Raw genomic sequence first — 22,819 nt, forward strand, 5'->3', positions numbered from 1 at the left:
CAGTAGATCTGCAGTTCAGGAATGACTATATGAATGTAATGAAATAAGAGCATTTTCAACAAACATGCCAGAATTTCCATATTCAGTTGAAAGATATTCTCTTTAAAGTAGTCAGTCACCTAGAGAAATTGTGTATTTCTAATAAAGCTGCTGCCGCTGCTTAAAACATTTCGGTAACATCTTTAAGCCTAACTTAGAGATCATTTATTAAAATTATCATTACTTTATCTTAAACAGAATTCTTATTCTAGGGTAGATTTGATTCTTACCTCCATTAAGTTTTGATGCAAAAGTCAGTTTATAAATAACAGTGGTCAGTAAATTAATTACCACTATTTCTAAGATACTATTGTATATGATTTTCAAGTATCACAAAATGGTAGGTATGGAGCTAAACTTAAATCCAAAAATGTGTTGTTTTAGTAACATTTCAAAATGAGGAAACTTCATACAAGAAACCTGGAGTCTTGGGTTCTCTTGGGATATAAAACTATGACTTAGTAGCACTAGGCAAGTGTTTCCTCATAGTAACTCTTATGGAAGCCAAACAGAGGCTGATCCCTTTAGAAGAGGAAATGTATTTTCACTTTAAGTCCCTGCTTACACAACATATAAAAATACAGTGACATCAGAGGGACTTGACTCACTGTGTTGAAGCCAGTTATCATACTTGGTAAAACTAAGTTGGCATTTTGGGTGGCCAAATACTTCAACTTACCTCATTGTTAGAAGATTACCTATCCTTGCCTTGTTGAACTCTGGAGTAGCCTTAGGGTTTGTTTGGACCAATAAAATGTAGATGGAAATGAAATATATCACTTTAGGGCAGAAGCTTATGAACTAGCATGCAGTTCACACAGCTGGACATTTAGCTACGAGGCAATATTCCAAGCAGAGGTTTCTCCATTAGCCTTGACCCTGAAGAAAAGACAACGAAGAGCAAAATCACAGTCCATAACAAATGGGCAGCATGAGTGAGAAATAAATCTTTGTTGTAACCCACTGTGATTTGGGGACCATCTGTTACTGCTATATGACTTAGCCTATCCTGACAGACACCACATATTTACATTACCTCCTTGGCCTCTATAAGCAACTAAATTTGAGACCCATGCTTTTCCTGTAAGTTGCCCTCTAATTTTAGAATGTGAAAAATTGAAGCTCAACAGGGTTAAATAATTTGTTCAGAGCTATTAAGTCAATCTCTGTATCCAGGTCTGTCTGACTCCAAAGTCTACACACTTACTTTAATTCCTTACTCTCCTGCACCTTAATATATGATTGGAAGGTTATGCCATTACTTCTATCTTTCACAATACTGTAAATAAAAAAAATGGCTTTGAAATTCACCATTTCCTAAAATATCTAGTCAAAGTAGGTATCTTAACAAGTTGCTAAATACAATAACCTTTTTTTGAAAAATTTTTCTAGAAACCATATAAAATACTTTTGTTAATATATAATTCTATACTCTTTGGATTTATTTTGTAAACATATTCTGTCTGTACCACTTTAAAAGTCATTTTTAAATCATATTTATTTTTTTTGCATACAACTCATTTATTAATATCTAAAAAAACCAAATGCAAAGTAATAAACTTGGCTTCTTTTTCCCACAAAAATGGGGAATACATCTCTGTAAAGAAATCTTAAATTATTTTTACACACCAGTTTGTTGCTGGGATTATAGTTTCAGCAAAAAACAATTAATGGGGAAAAAGAAAAACAACTAATGGACAACCCCCCCCAAAAAAAAAAAAAAAAAAAAAGAACCCAAAACAAAACAACAGTAACTGATTAATATATAAAATTGTTTACAATATGGTAAGCAAGAAACAGTAACTGATCAGAGAACACCCTGCTCTAAAGTAATTAATTTTCACACAGATTTCTATTATAGTGCAGTTCACTCCCAACAACTCTGAGCCCATAAGAGCACTTCTATACATACAAAGACATAACAAAATGATACAGTATTACTGCAACAACAAATTAAAGTTTGTCATAATATATGTAACTTAAATACCCCCCCGCCCCCAGTGATAAAGTGGCTTCTTATTCCTTAAACATAGAAATTCTGCTCTTCATTGTAGAAAGATGAAATCCTCTCATCAAAGGCACATTCTTATCTGCAAAAAAAAAAAAAATAAATAAATAAAACAAAACTTGAAATACTCATCCTGGAACAAATTTAAACATTTTAAAATATTCCCAAAGGTCTGGAGTGGCAGGAAGGTAATGAAAGTATTTGAGGGAATTATAATGAATGGCACTGATAAAACACATGATTATTTTGCCTATATTAATTACATCAGATTCTATCTTTCAAAATATGATTCTAACATTTTCAAAGAGATTTGCGTGGGTAATTAAAAATTATTTCAGTCATACTAAAGTGATACCCTCATATAATATTCTTAATCGACTTAAGTAAACCATATAGTTATTTGTTTCTATAGTTTCTGTAAATACAATTCTTAACTGATCCTATTTCTAAACCCTCAGAAATGAGGATTCAATGGAAGCTGCGGGCCTGGAAGTATACTCTGAAACAAACAAACAAACAAAATGTGTTTGTTTTTTTAATTTATTTATTTGAGAGAGAGAGCAAGCACACATGCACCTACACACACCAGTGGGAGGGGCAGAGGGAGAGGGAGAAAGAATCCCAAGCAGACTCTGAACTGAGAGCAGGGGCTCCATCTCACAACCCGGAGATCATGACTTCAGCCGAAACCAAGAGTCTGACGCTTAACTGACTAAGCCACCCTGGTGCCCCCCAACAAAAATATTTTTAATATTTATAATACAGTTTCAAAATGTATCCATAAAGAGGTTTTCCAGAGGTTTGCCTATTTTCTTACTTTACTTACTAGTTTATGGTAATATGAGGTTATATTTTTATCACATACATCTTTATTGACCTTAATTCTAATTATACATCAGGCTGTACTGTTAATCTAAACCATAGCTTCCAAGAAACTTCTGCTAGTAAGAACCATTACAACAAAAAGTAGAGTAAAAGAACAGCCAAAGTTGTGCAGATCTTACTAACTAAATAAATCTTTCTTTATAATCACCATTAACATTTAGAACTTCATTGGAGATATGAATAATACTCTCTTCTAATTTTTTGTTTTATCTGAATCTTTAGTAAACAGTCTAAAGCTAATGAAAGTCTAATATATTTTAATTTGAGGATAAATTTAAGTTTTTTAACAAAAATATTGGAAGGTTATTAAAAAACAATGTAACCTAGTCCTCATTTTTACACAACTCTTGTCCTTTGCATGACTGAAACTCTTGATCGTTTCGATAATGAATTTGTGGAGTATGAAAAAAATTAGATTAATAAAACTTGCAGTTCCATTTAGCAGAGTAAGAACATAAAATGATAGGTACCTAATTCTCAACTGTAGCATTAAATAGACTTTTGAACTCAGACCACTTTTGAGAACCTAGGCAACATTTAACAATGTTTATAAGATGTTTTGGAATCAAGAAGTACCTAGTACATGAAGAATCTCTTAATGTACAGTTTCAGGAATGCATTTTAAGATTCATAATCAACCCCAAAACAGGTGAACATGTATACCTGTCTATTATTTTTCATATACCAAACATTTTATTGAACCTCTTTTTATTTTCCAGACTGTACAACCTGCTTTCCTACTTAGAATATTGCATTCCTTGAGTTGGGATTTCCTCAGAATGCCATCCCAGATGTTTCATCCTGCCTAACACTTATAATGTGCTATGCAGAACCACCATTCCCTAATTTCTTTGGCATGACTAAAGTACAGATTACCAACACTGAAGATGTTCTTTCTCTACATGCCCCATACGAAACAATTTTAACCTATCAAGAATCAAACCCATCATCTTCTAGCCTTAAACCTGGTCTTCCTCTGAACCCTCTTAACTCAAACAATGGTAATGCAACCTATCTAGTCACCATTCCACTGGGGGAGGGGTGGGTACCGAGGTCCTCTCTGCATTCTATTGAGTACTACTATCTTGTCAGAGTTTTTCATTTTCTTCCCCTCCTAAACTAGCTTTTCCTTCTGCTTTGATGCCTCTCAAGTGAACAACTGAAACAGCTTCAAAATATTAGACCTTAATTTCTTCCCAACTCTAATTTTTTCATAAGGTCACCAGGTTCCTTTTACTAGAACATATATCTCATGGAATCACTCCACTCCAAAGCAGTTGATGATTTACGACCATTTTCACAAATGGTAAAATTCATATCCTTAATATATATATTTTTAACATGGCCTTCTAGATCTGGCCCCAAATCTGACTGGTTTTCCATGACCCTAGGACATAGCCTGTGTTCTAAAGAGGCTCACAACATACCACATGCACACACTCTCATACGGGGCATCCCTTGATGCATGCTTTCACTTCAAATACAACTTTCCTTTATCATAAGGCTCTTATTTGAATGACTTACTAGTTTTAAAAGTAACTACAACTCAAATATCACCTCTTCAGTGAACTCTCCTATTTTCTACCCCAAACTCAGTTTCTCAGAGTTCTCACAGCAATTTGAAAAATGTGGAGCCTTAACATAGCATGAGGAAAATAACCAAGGGTTATCTGTACCAGGAGAGGCAAAATTGTATAAGGCAGACTGGAGACTCAAAGAAGCTGGGGTACAGAGCCAGGGGTACATAGCATAATCCATGTGGACTTGTTAACAAGAGCCTCTTTTGGCAGAAGTGGCAGGACCAGAGGCTCAAGCCCCAAAACCAAGCAACAGAGTAAGGCTACCTTCTCGTACGGATAGACTACATTTCATAGTTTCTAAAACACACTTTTCATATATTAACATCTCTGACCTTGAGATGCATCTTCCAGTTGATGGCAGGCATCTTAGAATTGCCATCAGACAGGTGGTAGTTACTACATAGTAGCCACTGCCTATATGTGCACAAAGTTGATCAAGCTCTTGGTACTGTTATCACTTCAACAGAATTATATGCGTGTTGGTATTACAAGGAATGAGTTTAATGTTTGCAATGCCTTTAAAAAGATAATATCATGAAGCATCCCTGAAGCAAAAGTTACTGTATATGTATAAAGAAAAGAAAGTAGTAGGCTATAGTTTATTATCGGTGAAGCAAATGTTTATTACTGGAACAATGGTGTGAATTCCATATTTTTCCAAGAAACAACCATGTCTTTAAAAATGAGAAGAGGTCCCAATGTCCCAGGTAGACAAAACTCTGCTAATTTCTGTTCTGAGAAACTATTACAAACCAAGAAATGCATGTGAAGGCAGAAGCAACTGCCAAATTCTTTAGAAGCAATGAAGAATGTAAAGGTATTGAGAAGCTGATATGCACAGTTCCTGCATTACATCAAAATATCATATTATTTCATAATAAAATTGACTATTTTTTCTTTCTTAGTATAACAGCTTAAAATTAATAATGTCTTAGATTAAATGGCACAAATCTCCACAGAACTTATATCACCTTAGAGTGAAGGGAGTAGGGGAAAGGTGTATTATGTTTAAATTTTGAATTGACAATTTTCAAGCTGGAAATACCTACTGAAATTAAGAAGTTCAAGTTTTTCACCATTTAGAATTTAAGATCTAAAAAACTCTAAGAATATCACATCCTTGCTCAACCACATTCTATGGTAGTGACATGCAGAACAAGTACACACAAATCTATTTCAAATATAGTCTCATGTAAAGACAGGCATAGGTAACCACAATACTTAATGTCTTGATTTATTTAAAATAGGGTATGCAACATATTGGGCTGTGCGTGCTACTAAGTTTAACACCTAAGTACATTTTTTTTTTAAAAAAATGACATTCATTCAATCACCAAACATATACTGAGCTATGATTTGCCAGGAAAACTGCTTGATACTGGGGAAGATGGTGATGACAAAAAAGAAAAACGAAGAAAAACAATAAACATAATTCCCTGCTCTTATTATAGAGCCACAAATACAGCATGGAAATCACTTAGAGGACAAAAAACCTTGGCCTAGAAAGGAAGTCTGAATTCTAGTACCATCCTGATCAATTATTTACTGGATAAGTCCTTCTTCGTAAGAATGGGATAAAACAGTTTCTAAGAGATTAAGCATGTCTTTTTATGGAAGTCTTCAGGAACGAAAACAGAAACCATTAGAGCCCAAGCTGAAAAAGCATTTAGAGACACAGTCCAGTCACACTATTTGTCAGGTGACTTGGTAAGGAAGAAGAGCCAAGATTCGGGAGACTGAAGTAAGGAGATTCAGTTATCAATGCCAGAATTCTGCTCAAGAAGCACTTGAGTCTATATAATCATATTCTGCTGCTCCTTATTTTACCACAATAGTTCTCAGTCATGACGATTTAGTCGCTGAAGTCTAAAGATTAGATCAGATGTCAAATGTTCTATTGTTCCACCATTTACAGAACTCCCACTGTACAAAAAAATAAATAAATAAAAGCTAATCTGTTTATGATGTTAAATTCCTATTCTCACTGCTCTGTAAAACTGCTACTCATGAACAATAATTCCTTAGAACTCATACCTTTATTCAGTGACCTCCAAACCCAAATATTTCTCTCTTACCAGCTGCCAAATTTAACCTTCAGAAAACATTCTGAATAGTCAGGGTGACATATGATAAGCTGTCTATTCAACACTTATTACCTCCTTTTTGTTTGCTAATAAAAATCTTTTTGTTTGGTTTTGTTTCTGCTAGCGAGGCGGGTAAAGACTGTTGGGAAGAAGAGGATAGTTCTGAGAAATTTTGATTTCCTGATAGAGACTGATGTGAGGTGGTTCTTGCCTCCCAGACTCTTGTTGCCTGAAACACAGATGCAATGGCTGAAATTACAGCAGCCATATAAGCAAGATAAGACAAGCATGAGGAAAGGTTGGAGAAAACTGCATAAATGTAGACCCTATGATCAAACAGCCATTGAATCAATACCAGGAGCCAACTACTACAGACTTCTTATGATATAAGAAAAACTCCTGAATTCAGAAAAAAACTTCTGTAATTCTATATTCTTTATTAAAATAGATAAAAGTAAAAACGTAGTAAAAAAATAGTCAATCTTAGAGAAGCAGAGAGTAGATTAGTGGTTGCTGAGGTTTGAGAGGAGAGTGAAATGGGGAGTTGCTATTCAATGGGCATAAAGTTTGAGTTATGCAAGATGAGTAAGTTCTAGAGATTTGTCCGACAGCATTGCACTTATGGTTAATAATATTGTATTGTGCATCTAAAAATTTAAGAAGATAGATCTGATGTTAAGTATTCTTAATACAATAAAAAAAAATCACCATGCTTTTCTGTGAGGTAAATTGAATGTGAAGTTTTTAATAAATTTTATGGAAACCTCAGTTTGAGTACTTTTCAAACCTCAAGAAAGTTCTGCCTCTTCATATTATACAACGATACACTGATTAAAAGAAAATACACTATTTTAAAGGATAACTTAAAAGCTTACTCAGAAGATCTTTATCAAAACAGCTACAAATCACATCAGGTTTGGAAACAAAACAAAACTGTACTAGTGGAGTCAAGAGTATTGCTACTCTTTATTCACTTAAATAAATTTGCAAATATTAGATTCCTAGAGTTATGGCTCTTTATTTTTTTCTCTCCCAAGTTCTTTTAAAGATACAGTATCTAAGGATTTTAAAGAATGGATACAGTACCTGTGGATTTTAAAGAATACTATATGAGAACACTGGGAAAGTTTAATGGCATAATTGTGTTTATAACTTTTCTGTCCATAAAGTTGAGATGTTTGTCCCTGTATTGTCTTTAACCCTATTCACACATATCAACCTCATGGGTAGTTATGCTTTGCCTCCCATATCCATCTATCTCACCTTAGAGAAACTGCAATCCAAACAATCACAGAATATAAATCCTGAACAAAAGCAGTAAACATTTCATTAAATGGATCAACTGCTATATAAACAGAAATTTGTGATTTAACTGTTTTATAAGTTTTCATTTAATAGAATTAATTTAAACCAGATCAGTCAAACACTTTTGCTCCAGGTCTTTTCTGTCCAATATAACAGCCACTAGCCACATCTGGCAATTTATAGTAAAATTCAATAAAATTAAAACTTCAGTTCCTCAGTCACACTGGTCACATTTCAAATGCCCAAGAGCCACATATGGCTAGTAGCTATCAAATTAGACAGGACAACTCTAGATCGTGCAGTGAGATGAGAAAATAGCATTTAGCAAATAAAATTTGAGGTTACACAACATTTGTTAAAATAATACACAAATGATTCATGTTCTTAACTAATCACACTGTGATGTCTAATTATTAATGGAGCAAGGCAAATTTTCTTCTAAGGCTCAATGTCCACATAAAAGTAAAACATACCAAAAAAAGAACAACATGAGGGTTCTTTTTTATTACCTTTTATTACTTATTACTTCTATCATTCCAGTAATGACAAATACAGGATAATACACTTTAAGCACAAAAAGTACAGATGATTCTACTAGTAACACACCAGTAGACATCCTAAAATACCAATTTTTATCTAACATAAACATTAGTAATTGACACATTCCTACATTTATTTACTTTGAATAACCTTAGTATTTATTCTGATATGTTAAGTTTCACATTGAAAGTAGTGTTTTAGAAATTGGAACTATTTTCAAATTGGAAACTGTTTGAATAAGATCTTTTTAATGAGTGTTTCTGGTTAAATATTTATATCAAATCTGCTTTCTAATTCTGACATGCTGATGTTAATAACCAGAAAATATTTTGTGGTCAAGTAACATTGAGCACAAATGTAATGAAGACATACAATATTAAATTTAATGAAGCAGAACAAAAGTAGCTAAAAAGCAAGTTTAGGGTTTTAAAAATTACATTCTTGACAAAAATTACTACAATAGCCTTGAAGTGATGCTGTAAGTGTCAGCTTTTAGAAGCTGCTACCAAGATTGTTAAAATGTCTTGTAGTGTACATCATCATAAAATACTAATAATTTTACGGTTCAGTAGAAATCAAACAGAATAGCAAAACAGTATTGTTCCCATTTGTGGTTTTGTGTCATAAAGCACTGTTTTAAACTGTTTTAGGGACTGGTTATGAGTATTTGTTTCTAATATTTTTCTTTGAGAAAATTAAGGTAATTTTTAGTCAGTATATGCTATCTAATTCCTCATCAGTTTTTCTATCCAAGAGGGCTGAAACACCCAACAAAACAGTTAAAGAGTTGACGTTTGTCTTTTAGTTTTATAAAATCTTTGTGCAAAATGTTTCAGTAACCAAACATAAGACATTACCCCTAAAATACAAAATTAGGATGTCAATAGCAAATTTAAGAGAAATTTTATTAACCAAGTTGCTCAAGTTATTTTTTTTTCACATCCGTACATTTTCCCAATTTGATTGCATTAATCTCAGTGCTTAATCTCGTGGTAATGGTGGTTAACTTCTCAGTATTTATTCAAACACAAATGATAATTCTGAGCTAATCATGGTACTTCCATTTTTTTTCCCCAGGGTTTAATTTAGAAATGGCCATATGACCAATGATATGGAAAGCAAAAACAAACAAACAAAAAAACCCAGCTCTGTTTAAAGTTTCTGGGGAAATTCTCCTCATTCCTAAGGAAGGTACACAAGAGAGCAAGTCCCTATCTTCTACTGAACGTTACCATTCTAGGTATGATTATAGGAACTGCTGGCACCATCCTATTATCAGCCGAAAAATGAAGCCAACACATGGTGTGCAGAACCAAGGGGATCACAAAGAAAAGGAGACAGAGCTTTGACGTACTGTTTGGAGTCGGCCCTATCTGTGACATACTATTATATGAAATAATAAATTTCCTTGAAATTTAGATTAAACCATATATTGGCAGTTTCATATGGTTCCATCTAATACAAAGAAACAGTGAAAATAATTACCCCAAATCCTAACTACCAACAACAATCATTAAAATTCTGATGTATTAAAAACCACAATAAAAACATTCCTCTCAGAAAGAGCTGACTACAAAAGGATGGTTTTATGCTGTGATAAAATTATAAGCAAGGAAATTCATTTGCCTCTCTGGAAATAACTTGCTTCCTGTTATTCTGTGGATAGAATCTGGAAAATAAAGAGGAACTAATTTTAGAAAGCACTTAAACAATGAAGGCAGCATCAGTAAGAGCTAATCCCACAAGAATTACCAGCAATTATACTATAAACTAATATGATTCTGCATTGCAGTTGGCAAGGTAGGTATATCATAATATTTACATTCCTCATTTTCAGGGTCCTCATTTGCAAAATAAAGAGTAATAGCAAGAGCTGATATAGAAGACAGAATGAAGAGAATTTACAATTATTCTCTTTATAAAGGTATAAATCAAATAAATATTTTAAAAAAATGGAATTAAATTACAGCAGGAAGAGAAGCCCAAATTACTTCAACTCTCTGAGCCTCAGATTTCTTATCTTTAAAATAAGACCAAAAGGAACTACTTTACATGACTGTCTTGATGATTCCATAACATATGTAAGGAGCCTAGCACAGCGCCTGTATATTCTGCACTCAAGTAGATACTTACTAACAAGTGTCTATTATAATTGCTCCAGTGTAGTTCTGTTACCCCACTATGTCCAGGCTCTCCCCTGGGCTCAGTGATAAGACCCCTGATCTTATCCCTCTAAAGACATCTACCAATATCATCATCCATTCCCTTGGTTTTTTCTACCATTTCTATGGTAGGACTGCTGGGAAATCTTAGGTGGAAGTCCTCTTTCAGGGCCTAAAAATACCTTATAATACACTCTCCATTTAAAGTATTGATTTTCCCCCTTTATTAATGGGAGAAACAAATGGCATTAACCCTGATAATGTTACGTAAAACAGTCACAATAAGATCTATATGTATCTTTCCCACAGGATAAATTTGAAATGTTGACTAAATTGATGGCATAATGCATGTTTAATCTCTAATACTAACATTAGAAGATCAGAGAGAGTCTTGCCCAATGAATCAGCTTCAAATGAAGTAGCAGAGTTCAGACTGTATATCTTATCACAGACAATAATCTCTAAGCTGCAGATGGTAAAAGAAATATAAACACACCTCTATGAAACTGTTGTCAGTAGCAGAAAATGACTGTTTTCTACAATGAGACTGTCACAGAAAAGAAATGTATATACCTTCCCCTAAGAAAGAGTCAGAAAAAAGGGTCTGCAAATGCAGACTATGAAAAAAATCAAAGCAGAAGTCTAGAATCAGTGGAGGTGTTATTTAAATGATGTTTAATACTGGGTGAAGAAGAATAAAAAGGAGAACACAGAAAAACTGTTTGCTTCTCAGTGTACTGAAATATCCATATTATTGTTCATTTTAAAAGAGACAAAAGTAGGTCTGCCCTAGAGAAGAACATTACCCCTGATTTTGGCAAGGTCAAAAACCAGTAAAGGGGAATCTCAACTCTTGCCAAAATATCTTTGTTTTGTATTTCTGGCCTGTGTATATATACTAGATTGTTAACTGAAATGGGGATGGGCATTTTGCCCAATTTTGTTCACCACCATATCCCCATAGCTTAGTAGAGTATTTGCGGACAAATGACAGGCAGTTTATCACTGTTTTTAATGAAAAAAATGAATCCATGCAATTTGCTATGTCCACTGGGATATCTCATAGTCACCTCTCAATTTCATGGTTGAAACTAATTTCACACCTTTTGACCTATAATCCCAGTTCTAGAAATTTACCCTGAAAATGCACCTGCAACAATACAAAAATACATATGCACAAGGTTATTCATTGAAATATAATTTGAAAACTACCTACATGTCAAAGCGTAGGCAATGGACTGAATAAACGAAGGTACCTACACACCATGGGATACTATGCAGCTGTTAAAAATGAAAAATATCTCTGAACTTATACAGCATGACTTACAGGAGATATTACAAAGTGCAACAAAAAATATAAAAGAACATATATTGTATGCTACCTCTTGTGTAAGAAAGAAAAGTATTAAGAAATACATATTTCTGCCAACTTTTATCCAAAGAACCACAGGGAAGATAAACCAGATAAATAATGAAAGTGATTACCTACAAAGGGTGAGGTGGTGAGAATGGAGAGGAAAGAATACAAGAGGGAATGATACTTCTTTGAGTGTATGTGTGTGTATAATATTAAAAAAAAATGTGTATACTTTTTAATTTTGGAAGCATGTTAGTATTTTTCATATGAAAAATGATAATGACAATGGGAAGGGGAGGAAAAAATCTAAAACAGAAAGCAAGTTCAAATGACTTCAATTACATTTCAAATAATTATGATAAACACACTGAAGAGGGAGGAGGAATCAAGGCCAAATCACTTACATATCTAATAATATAATCTCAGTCTTGGGCAAGATGGTGTTGTGAAGAGAAAACTAACAAATCCTAAACCTTCTTAGAAGGCTTGTTTATTTTAGTGCCATAGGCAAAGCGATTCTGAAACTGTATTAGTTTTATTACAGAATTGAGTAAATAAGTAAATGCTGATGTTGGGATCCAGAAGATTGTTGGAAGTCATTCTCATGACAGAACAAAGAGAATGCAACTATGGAAAAGGAAGAAGGCAAGAAAGAACACAGTGGCAATAGACCAGCAAGGTAGAATGGGAGGTATGAAGAAATACTATGTAAAGTATGCATACATATGTGAATATGCATGTACATGGGCATGCGTGTGTGTGTGCACGTACACATACATTTCATAGACCTGTCTGCTGAAGGGGCCAAGAAGTAAGGACACACCTTAGTAATAAAGAGCTCACTTAGTGCCCACTCAAAGAAACCAAGGCTCTTTGGAGAAATGGCTAATTCCATCACTAGGGCAGGGTAGGTAAAAATGAGCCTTGAACATCTTGCTAGGCCAGAATGTGAGGAATTGCTTTAAAAAAAAAAAAAAAAAAAAAAAAATGGAAGCAAGTAACAAGGGCACAGAAGCCAGCTTGAAGAGGCTCTCTCTGGCAAGGACAGCAATGAAAAAGGAGAAAAATCATGACTCCATACTGTCAATAGTTAGATAAATGAATACAGAAGGAATGAGGGGGAGCTCTTGCTTATACTACAATATCAATGCTGATTGGTAAATATGAAGGAAATGTTGAAGCTGGAAAATCATTATTTTGAAACTATCACAGTGAAGATTAGATCAGGCAAGAATCAAGACTAATGACTGCTAAACTTAGGGGAAAATTTTGATAAAAGCAGAATATTTTCATGATTTTAAAATGCCTTACTAGTTGCAATGGGGAAAAAAATAGTAACATACTAAAGAAACTGGGCAAAACTTTAAGCAGGTGAATCAAAATTACTACTGCTAAGAAAGAAGGGCACTGTGTGTCTCCAGATAGGATACCCTGAGAAAGACATATCATGATCTGTACAGTATTTCAGGGAAGAATGCATAACCTGAATCTAATTATAAGGAAACATGAGAACATTAGGTAAATATAAAATGAGGAATATGCATTCTTCTGTATCTATATTATAAGATAGGAAAAAAGCACACAAGAGAACAAATGAAGTAAAATGTCAGTAAATCTAGATTTAAGAATAATAGGATATTCTCTGTACTATTTTTATTCTTATAACTTTTCTGAAGCTCTGAAATTATTCCCAAACAAAAGGCAAATTTTTTCTAAAGTAATGCATAAATATGTGATCTTTGAGAAAAAAAAAATCAACATAGGAGGATATAGAAGGACAAGTGAAAATGAAAACTAACTGTCAACCTCCCAATCTCACCTTTCACAACTAGAAGTTAAGCTTCACAAAGTCAGGATGTTTTTCTTTTTCTTTTCTGTTTTGTGGCTGTAGTGTATCCCAAGTGGCCAGATCAATGCCAGACATTAAACAGTTGCTATATAAATAGCTGCTCCATCATTCATTTCTTGGATGAGTGAATGAATGAATGAATAATAGGTAAGCACTGTTTATTTGCTGTTCTTACTTTAACTAAACATGTCTATATTAAAGTTCTAAGTCTTTTTTTTTTTTTTTAAGTATATGGGGTCATACTACTAAAAATCTGAAGATGATGCCATTATCATTGATATCATTGATAATTATCATTACCCCGAAACATGCTCCTCCATTATTATAACCATTTCTCCCTCCTTTACCCTCCAAACAAAATTCCTAAATTTTGTTCATAATACCGTTCAAAGTCTCTTTAATAATTTACTCCTTTCTATTTCTCTTGCTATCACTCTGGTGTTGGCCACCCCATGTACTTGTACCATCTAACTGGTCTTCCTGGTTGCCTTACTCCTTATCTTGCTTTTCTCCAATCTATGTAATTTTCAAAACACAACTTTGATTACGTTTCCTCGTCTTAAAATTTTCCAAGTGGCTTTTCATAATCTGTTGAGTGACTTCTCACTGACTGCCATGGATCATGATCTGCCTTTTGATTCTTTGTCCTGCCTTACCCATCACTCTTATTTTTGCATTCAAAGCTCAAAAATTATTCATTCCCTCATTCATTTATTCTCACAGATATTAATATAGCATCTATTTAACTTCTTTTAGTTCCTTGAATACTCTACCCTCTCTTTTGCTTCTGGTACTTTGTGCCTGCTGTTCTCTCTCCAACCCCCACCCCTATATCCACTTTTAATTTTGTTAATTTCTACTCATTTTTTCAGGTCTCAATTAACATAGCATGTCCAAGAGGTGTTTCTGGACCATTAGTTTTTGGTTATTTGTTCTATGTCCCCACTACAAGTTCTCATATCACCCTATGCTTATTCTGTTTATTAAGTAACTCTGATTAATGTCTAGCTCCCTAATAGAACACATAATTCATGAAGAGTGGGGCATAAGAGAGGGATAAGTATTGGAGAAAGGTCTGTGATGAGGTGGGCTGCAAAATAAAAGATAACTACAGGTAATTTTATCTCATGGAAATCATTCCCTTCTTTATGTGCCTCCTACATTCCCTGGTCTGTCCCTCTCATCCTTCATCTCTTCTAGGCCAACTTTCCCACTAATACAAGAAGTATTATTCCACAACACAAATCTGATTATCTCATTAGATACACTCCACACAAACAACACCAATGGTTCTCCAATAACAGCAGGGTAATACCAAACTCTTTAGCAGATTGTAAAACTCTATGTATTTCCCTCAAAAACAAACCAACCAACCAACAAACAAAAAACCTTGCAGATCCCTATGTTCTGCCAGAGCTGATCCTCCCAACCTTGCATGTATAAAAAGCCAAGATTTCTGTACTCATGGTATTTGTTGCAACTGATTGTGGACTCTAGTTTTCCTTTAGCCAAATAGTCTCCCCTCTATTTCAACATGTCTTTCCCTACTAAGTGGAATCTTTATTACCTCCTTTCCTTATCCCATTTGCTTTGAAACTAAGTCTATAACCATGTAATTTTGCTTATACAAATCTCTTAGGAAGGGTCTTAACACTCAGCAAGAACAGATCTGAAAATAGGTATCATAGCTATACTAGCAGACCATCAGTCCCACAATTTTGAGTGAAAGCATGATTTACAAATAGAGGAGCACAGACTAAAATCAAAATATCTTCAGAATGCAAAAAGAAAATCAATTTTACTAATATTTCTCTCTCTCACACATAAAAACTTACTACGTATTACTTGTCAGTATGTAGCAGTTAAAAGGACAAAGCTCTGCAAGGATCTATAATACAGATTTCTTTTTGGAATGGTATTCTATTATTTATACCTATTTTAGCAAAGCGATATGCATGTGAGCTATTGGTTGGGTAGCACAAAGAACTTCATTAAATAGAACTGAATAAAATCTGTTAGGATAAAAACTGCTAAATGAAATACTGTATTTTTTCTATTTTATTTACTTATCAAGGACTTGCCTCCCTAATTCATGGAATGAAACTGCCCAACACTTAACTTACCTTCGAGGATGATTGGCATCAAACAAAGTGTTATCATCATCCTCATCATCTTGTTCTAAAGGTGTCAACTCCATGTTTTCTATGTTAGTGTCCAAAACTCCGTATCTCCTAGTCTTTCGGTTTCTTCTTCTCATCCTATTAAATAGAACATATTAATAAATAAAAATTATTTGAATATGGCATAGATGATCCTTACTTTATATTTTTTTTTTTTTTTTTAAAGATTTTATTTATTTATTTGACAGAGAGAGACACAGCAAGAGAGGGAACGCAAGCAGGGGGAGTGGGAGAGGGAGAAGCAGGCTTCCCGCCGAGCGGGGAGCCCGATGCGGGGCTCGATCCCAGGACCCTGGGATCATGACCTGAGCCGGAGGCAGACGCTTAACGACTGAGCCACCCAGGCGCCCCGATCCTTACTTTATATTTACTTAAACTAAAAATAAATTATCCCTCTGTTGCTGACATCAGAGGCACTCAATATCAGAATGACTACATTTCAGAAATGTAAACGATTTACTATGTAGGATTATTTATGAAACAAAATCTATCCTACTTGTTGTGTACCATTTCTTCCATCTGACCTACTCCCTTCTCTATCAGCTTATGGTATGGACAAATAAATCTTTAAGGAACCATACGTTCACTGAAGCCTTCTATTCCAGCCTTTTCCCTACCTTACCCATGCCTTCTTACCACTGTGCAGGATTAGGTACTTTCTGTCCCACTAAGAAACTATTATGTTTATACATGTTCAAATTCTGCACTAAGTAGCTCACAAACTTGGCTACATGTCAGAATCACCCTCGGTATATTAGTCCTTATCTCCACATAATTAAATCAGAGTTTCCAAGGAGAAGGAACTAAGCAGAATCACAATCATCTAGGAATTTATTAGAAATGCAAATCCTCATGCCCACTCAGACCTAGTAAATGACAAACGCTGAACTTGGGGCCCAGAAACCCGTGTTTTAACAAACACTTCTTGTCAGTATGATGCATTGCTAAAGTTTCAGAACCACTGCTCTAGAGAAATGAAAATATTTTAGGGTGCTAAACATTAATCATTATTTGAATACATAACAAAGTCTCTCTGACTTAGAATTATACTCTATGCTTTTCTCTCAAATAACTTTTTTTCTTCAAATTATTTACCTCAATTTGCATTTATATTTCCTTATGTATATGGTTATTTGAGTGTTTATTTGCCTCTCTCCCCCTAAGTTCCATGAGGGCAGCTATGCATGTCTTGTTCACCACTGTATTACTACTTCGTAGCAGTGTCTGATTAAGATGCTCTTAAAATATTTATTCAGGCTCTGAGTGAAATCATATTCTAGCTCAGTGCTCCAAATCTGACCCTACAATTAATGCCTAAGTTACCTCCAATGAAATAACCTCAAATCCACACACAAGAAAATGTATTTTACACAAATGTCTATGGGAGATTAAGAACAAAATAGAAGATATTTCAGTAAGTAACAACATAAAAGTTTACTTAAATGTTTCTGTGTCACTTTATTCGATGTAACAAGTGTGATAATAAATATCACGACTACAGGGCCAACTGTAAAGAGCTAAAGTTTCTACATATGTGACTGTGGGGATCCCCCTGGGAGATAAACTGTCCTACACATATATACATATAATACACAGATACATATAAACACATGCTCAAGAGATATTTGAGTTTTAGTAAGCATCAGGCATTGTGCTAGCTTCTGAGTGTAAAGTACCTGGTCTCAGTGGTGAAAATTTAGAAAATTATACTAAGCATAGATAAAAACCAAGTAAGCTTCCACTAGTCACTGCCTATAGATCTATCTATATACCTACCCAAAGGCGCTGAACAGGAAACAAGAGGTTAAAGTATAGTATTTAAAACTACAAATGTAACCAATGTAAGAGTTAATACTAATGTTAAGACTTAAAAAAAAAAAAAATGGCACTAAGAAGTATAAGCTAGTCTTTATGTAGTGAGAACTTAAATGTTTAGGTTGTTACATTAACAAGTACATATATGTGTGCATGTTTGTGCACATTCACACATACACCCTATGCAGATCAGAAATCTAAACTTTTTCTGCAAAGGATCAAATAGTAAATATTACAGACTCTAAAGATCACATATGGTCTCTTGCCACATATTCACCTTAATTTTTTGTTTTTAGTTTGATTTTTTACAACCCTTCAAAAATGTAAAAAAAAAAAAAAAAAATCTTGGTTCATAGGTCTTAAAAAAATAGGTCAGTGAACAAGATCTGGCTGATGGGCCATAGTGTACCAACCTGTGATTTAGACTTCTGAAAGTAATTCACAGAAAAACTAAGAACATAAAAATACTGACCCTGGAAGTAGGAATAAAAAAGTCCAGGGGGATTATAGTTCACCATTAGTCCTTTTGAACCACATAACTGAATAACATCTTCAAGCATTCCTTTGGTTTAAAAAAGTGAATACACAAGAGTGAGTGAAGCCACTTGGCAGTCTAAGTTAAGGATATTCAGAGTTAGAATTTCTCCTCTTCCCTTTTGCCAGGCTTTCACTCAAGTTTTTACACCATATATGGCTTTCCAAACATTCTTGCATTTTCAGTGAACAAAGAAGAAATTAATGTCATGTGAATCATTTTTGGAAAAAATAAGATCCTTCCGGGTCATATACTATATATCAAGTAGTCAATATGCCAATAACCTAGTCATTGCCAGTCACAAGGTACCCTGGCAAGTCTTAAAAAAGAGAAGGATACAAACATAGACCTTAAGGACTTTTGCAATTTTATCTCAGCTGACATTCTTCTCCACTCCCAAGGTCTTCATCCTCTCTTGAATGAATTCCCAAACTTTCAGTGAGTGGCTAATCTGGCTAGCAATGCTATTTTCTCTATCTTTGTATAGTGTAAATGTTTGCATCAGTGTGAGCACTTTGTTATTTATTCTAGCTTGTACTCTCCTTTAATCATTTATATAAATGCTATCTTCCAAACGTGAATCCAAGCTCTTTAAAAACAAGAACCTACTTCATATATATAGAAGGTACATGGTTGGGCACCAAATAAGTGGGGGAATGCAGTTCAATTTAAATGAAGTTAGCATTTTAGTAAATGTTACTAATTCATAACTGTGTGTTGTTAAATAGAATTTAAAGTTGAAATGCAATTTCTAAAAAAAATAAAAAAGTATTCTCTAAGTCCAAAGATCTAGGCACTGATGGCTACATGATTGTGACAGCAACATGGGTATAAAAATATCAAATATATCCATATGCAGTGATTTTTCTCAGGAAAGGTCAAAAACATCAGTAAATCTTCAAAATTACTGAGCTGATTCAATGAACCATCTACTTAAAGTAATAAATATTAAACATAAAATACAATATGCATAATAAAAGTCTACTGAAATTTTAAGTAAAAAGGCTACTTTTATTTTTTAATATGCAATGTGCCTTATTTTTTAATAAGCAAAAGTGTAAGGGGGTTTTAAAATCACACAATTTTAACAGTTATAGTTCTCTTCTCACAAATGAATGTTTTAATTAAGTTCATGACACACAATCTTGTCTATGTGTGGTGACAATTACACATATAATTATAGATACGACACTTTTCTATTAGACATAGTAAATGCATATTGCAGTACGAAAACAAATTTTGTTGGCTCTTAAAAAAAAAAATAGCGACTTTATAAATGTGCAGAGGAAAATATGGAAGATTAAAAGGACAAAAGAAAATAGCTATATGATTGATTATATTGAATGATATTGACTCATCACATGGCATGCACAGGTAAATGATCTTGATCAGATCCATTCTAGATAATCAAGTTATCATTCAAATAGCTGTCTAAGGGCGCCTGGGTGGCTCAGTCGTTAAGCGTCTGCCTTCGGCTCAGGTCATGATCCCAGGGTCCTGGGATCGAGCTCCGCATCGGGCTCCCTGCTCTGCGGGAAGCCTGCTTCTTCCTCTACCAGTCCCCTTGCTTGTGTTTCCTCTCTGGCTATGTCTCTCTCTGTCAAATAAATAAATAAAATCTTAAAAAAAAAAAAAAAATTCAAATAGCTGTCTAATATAGTTGCAGATTCCTCGATGTTCCATTATACGCATGTTGGTAAGAATTATTTCTGTTTAAAAAGCATGTAAAAGCTACAGTACAAAAATAAAACTGAACTGCTAAAGTAAGCTTGATAAAATTTTATGTAAAAATGTATGAGGCCACATAAAATAAACACAACAGAATAAGACTCCATTTTGGGGCGCCTGGGTGGCTCAGTCGTTAGGCGTCTGCCTTCGGCTCGGGTCGCGATCCTGGGGTCCTGGGATCGAGCCCTGTATGGGGCTCCCTGTTCCGCGGGAAGCCTGCTTCTCCCTCTCCCACTCCCCCTGCTTGTGTTCCCTCTCTCGCCGTGTCTCTCTCTGTCAAATAAATAAATCTTTAAAAAAAAAAAAAGAATAAAACTCCATTTCATTCTACTACTCTATGAAAGAGAGAAAACCGATCAATGTAACTTGCTGTACCCATCTGGCTTTACTCTTTTTGTTTTCTTTTAAATGAAAGCCTGTAGGGTATTATTAAGTATGGAAAGATGTAAGTAATATTTCTTAATTTCCTTAATTCCTGAATTTCTTTTTTAGCACATTCAAAACTAAACTGAGGGATATATTATTTACTGGGTATTTTATATACATACACTCTCCTATCTGAAGACATAATGATAAAGCAGAGTAATTCTTAATAACAAAATGTACAACTATTGATAAAACATTTTTTAGTCTTGGCTATTTTTGGCAAAAAAGTAAAATAGTGACCAAGAATGACTTTGAAACTAATTACTTTACTTACAACATAATACAAATAAAAATTAGTGAGCCACAATTTTAGTTGTCTATGATTTATCAAGAAATCCAACTCAATGAATACATATATATAAAAATACTTTTATCTGACATCTCTCTCATCTTCATCCCCCATTGCCAAAACCCAATCCATCAGTTGTCATTTCAAGTTCTTCAAGAAGCAGACACCGGTAAGAGATAAGATTATGTCATGGGTTGAACTATGTCTCCCCCAAATTCATATGTTGAAATCCTAACTCCTAGCTCCATTTGAAGATAGAGTCTTAACACAGTCAACCAAGTTAATATAAAGTCATCAGAATGGGTTCTAATCCAGTATGATGTCGGAAAAAAAAAAAAAGAAAAAGAAAATAAAATTTTCAGACAGACACACATATAGAAAGAATACCAAGTGGAGAAGAAGATCATCATCTTCAAGCCAAGGAGAGAAATCTGGAACAGAACTTTCCGTGTAGTAGTCTGCTCAGGCTGCCATAACAAAATGTCATAAAATTGATTGCTTAAACAACAGAAATTTATTTGTCACTATTTTGGAAGCTATAAAGTCCAAGATCAAAGTACCAGGTTTCATTCTGAGGCTTCTCTTGGCTTGTAGGCAGCTGCCATTTCACTGTGTGCTCATATGACCTCTTCTTTGTGTGTGCAGGGAGAGAGTTGTGGTATCTCTTCCTTTTCTTATAAGAGGAATCAGCCCTATTGGATGAGGGCACTGCCCTTATGACCTCATTTGACTTTTACCATTTCTTACAAGTCCTATCTTCAAATACATTCACATATGAATGGGGGGGGGGACATAAACATTCAATCCAGAACATTCCCTCATAGCCTTCAGAAGGAACCAAGTCTGCTAGTATCTTGATTTCAGTTGTCTAGCCTCTAAAACTGTGAAGTGAAAAATTTTTGTTGTTTAAGTCACCCAGTTTGTAGTACTTTGTTACGGCAGGAAACCCTGGCAAACTAATAGATCATAGGGGATTTATTAGGGGGAAGGTCTCCAAAGGATTGAGGGAGGGAAAAGGAGAAGAGGAGATCCTACAAAGGTTAATGCAGGCTTAAGACCTGTGAAAGAGAGTGGAAAGAAAGGATGGTTGGGTAGGAAGAGCAGTAGACTACAAGGCAGTCCTAAGAAAGTTTTGACTAGGCCAATGGGATGTCTTCACGCAAAGAACGGTTGCCCATTAGAGGAGGGGGTCCTCTGTTAATCAGGATGGCCAGGTTTGGCCACACTCAGTCACTGGCTGGAAAAGGCTTAAGAATTATGGCCCTGGCATGGATGCAATGATGGATCCAAATCTGTGACAGCTGGAGGCTGTCAACTATGTTTCCTACAGCAGGGTCTCTTAAAGGGAAGTCTAATCAATGTACCTCCATGGCCGTCACAATCACAAAGTCCTATGGATTTTACTTCCTGAGAATCACTGAAATTCATTTAAAGTGTTCACCACTGCTATCATCAATCGCCTTGACTACTGATATAGCTTAATACCCGTGTTCCTCTATCTGCTCTGGTCACCCATTAACCTCCCCACCATCCTCTAAAATCTCCAGTGGTTTCCTATTGCTCAGCAGTAACAATTGTATACTATGGCTTATAAAATTCAACATAGGATGGCATACTTACCTTGTTAGCCTCACCTTGCTGTTTACTCTACATTCTGCTTTACCTTCTGCACTCCAGCCACAAAACCTTCTAACTCGTATTCCCTTAGAATGGCCATGTGTTCTCTGTCACTGGCCTCATACTTCCCCCCCCACACCACACTATTGCTGTGTTAATGCCTATTCTTCTTTCAGCTCCAGTTTCCTTAGAGAAGCTTTCCCTAATCAACCAGGCTAGGTTATAAGTAAACACCTAGTACTGGCTTCCATAGCACCCCTGTACATCTCCTTTAAAGTACTTATTAATGATATACTTGTATACTTTTTGTGTAAACTGTCTTCCCTACTAGACTTAGTTTCATGGGAGCAGGTGTTTTTGCTCACCACTATACCCCCAGTACACAGGGAATGGCATAAAGCAGATGCCTACTATCTGTAA

General features: G+C 34.7%; 1 protein-coding gene across 3 annotated transcripts in view; it reads right to left on the reverse strand.

The window, feature by feature from the left end:
* Window positions 1-1,519: 1,519 nt before the first annotated feature.
* FAM174A (family with sequence similarity 174 member A) overlaps window positions 1,520-22,819 on the reverse strand; it is a 37,695-nt gene continuing 16,395 nt past the window's right edge. The window contains exons 2-3 of one of the 3 annotated variants that reach the window (XM_036098732.2): window positions 15,933-16,067; window positions 1,520-2,129 (exon numbers count right to left, since the gene is read on the reverse strand). In XM_036098732.2, the coding sequence (XP_035954625.1) occupies window positions 2,126-2,129; window positions 15,933-16,067 (139 nt within the window). In that variant the 3' untranslated portion in view covers window positions 1,520-2,125. Of the gene's footprint in view, window positions 2,130-8,396; window positions 10,111-15,928; window positions 16,068-22,819 lie in introns of those variants that run through there. The other 2 variants (XM_036098731.2, XM_036098733.2) reach the window with 2 other exon arrangements.

This window comes from Halichoerus grypus, chromosome 2 (assembly GCF_964656455.1).
Source record: "Halichoerus grypus chromosome 2, mHalGry1.hap1.1, whole genome shotgun sequence".
NCBI classification, from domain to species: Eukaryota; Metazoa; Chordata; class Mammalia; order Carnivora; family Phocidae; genus Halichoerus; species Halichoerus grypus.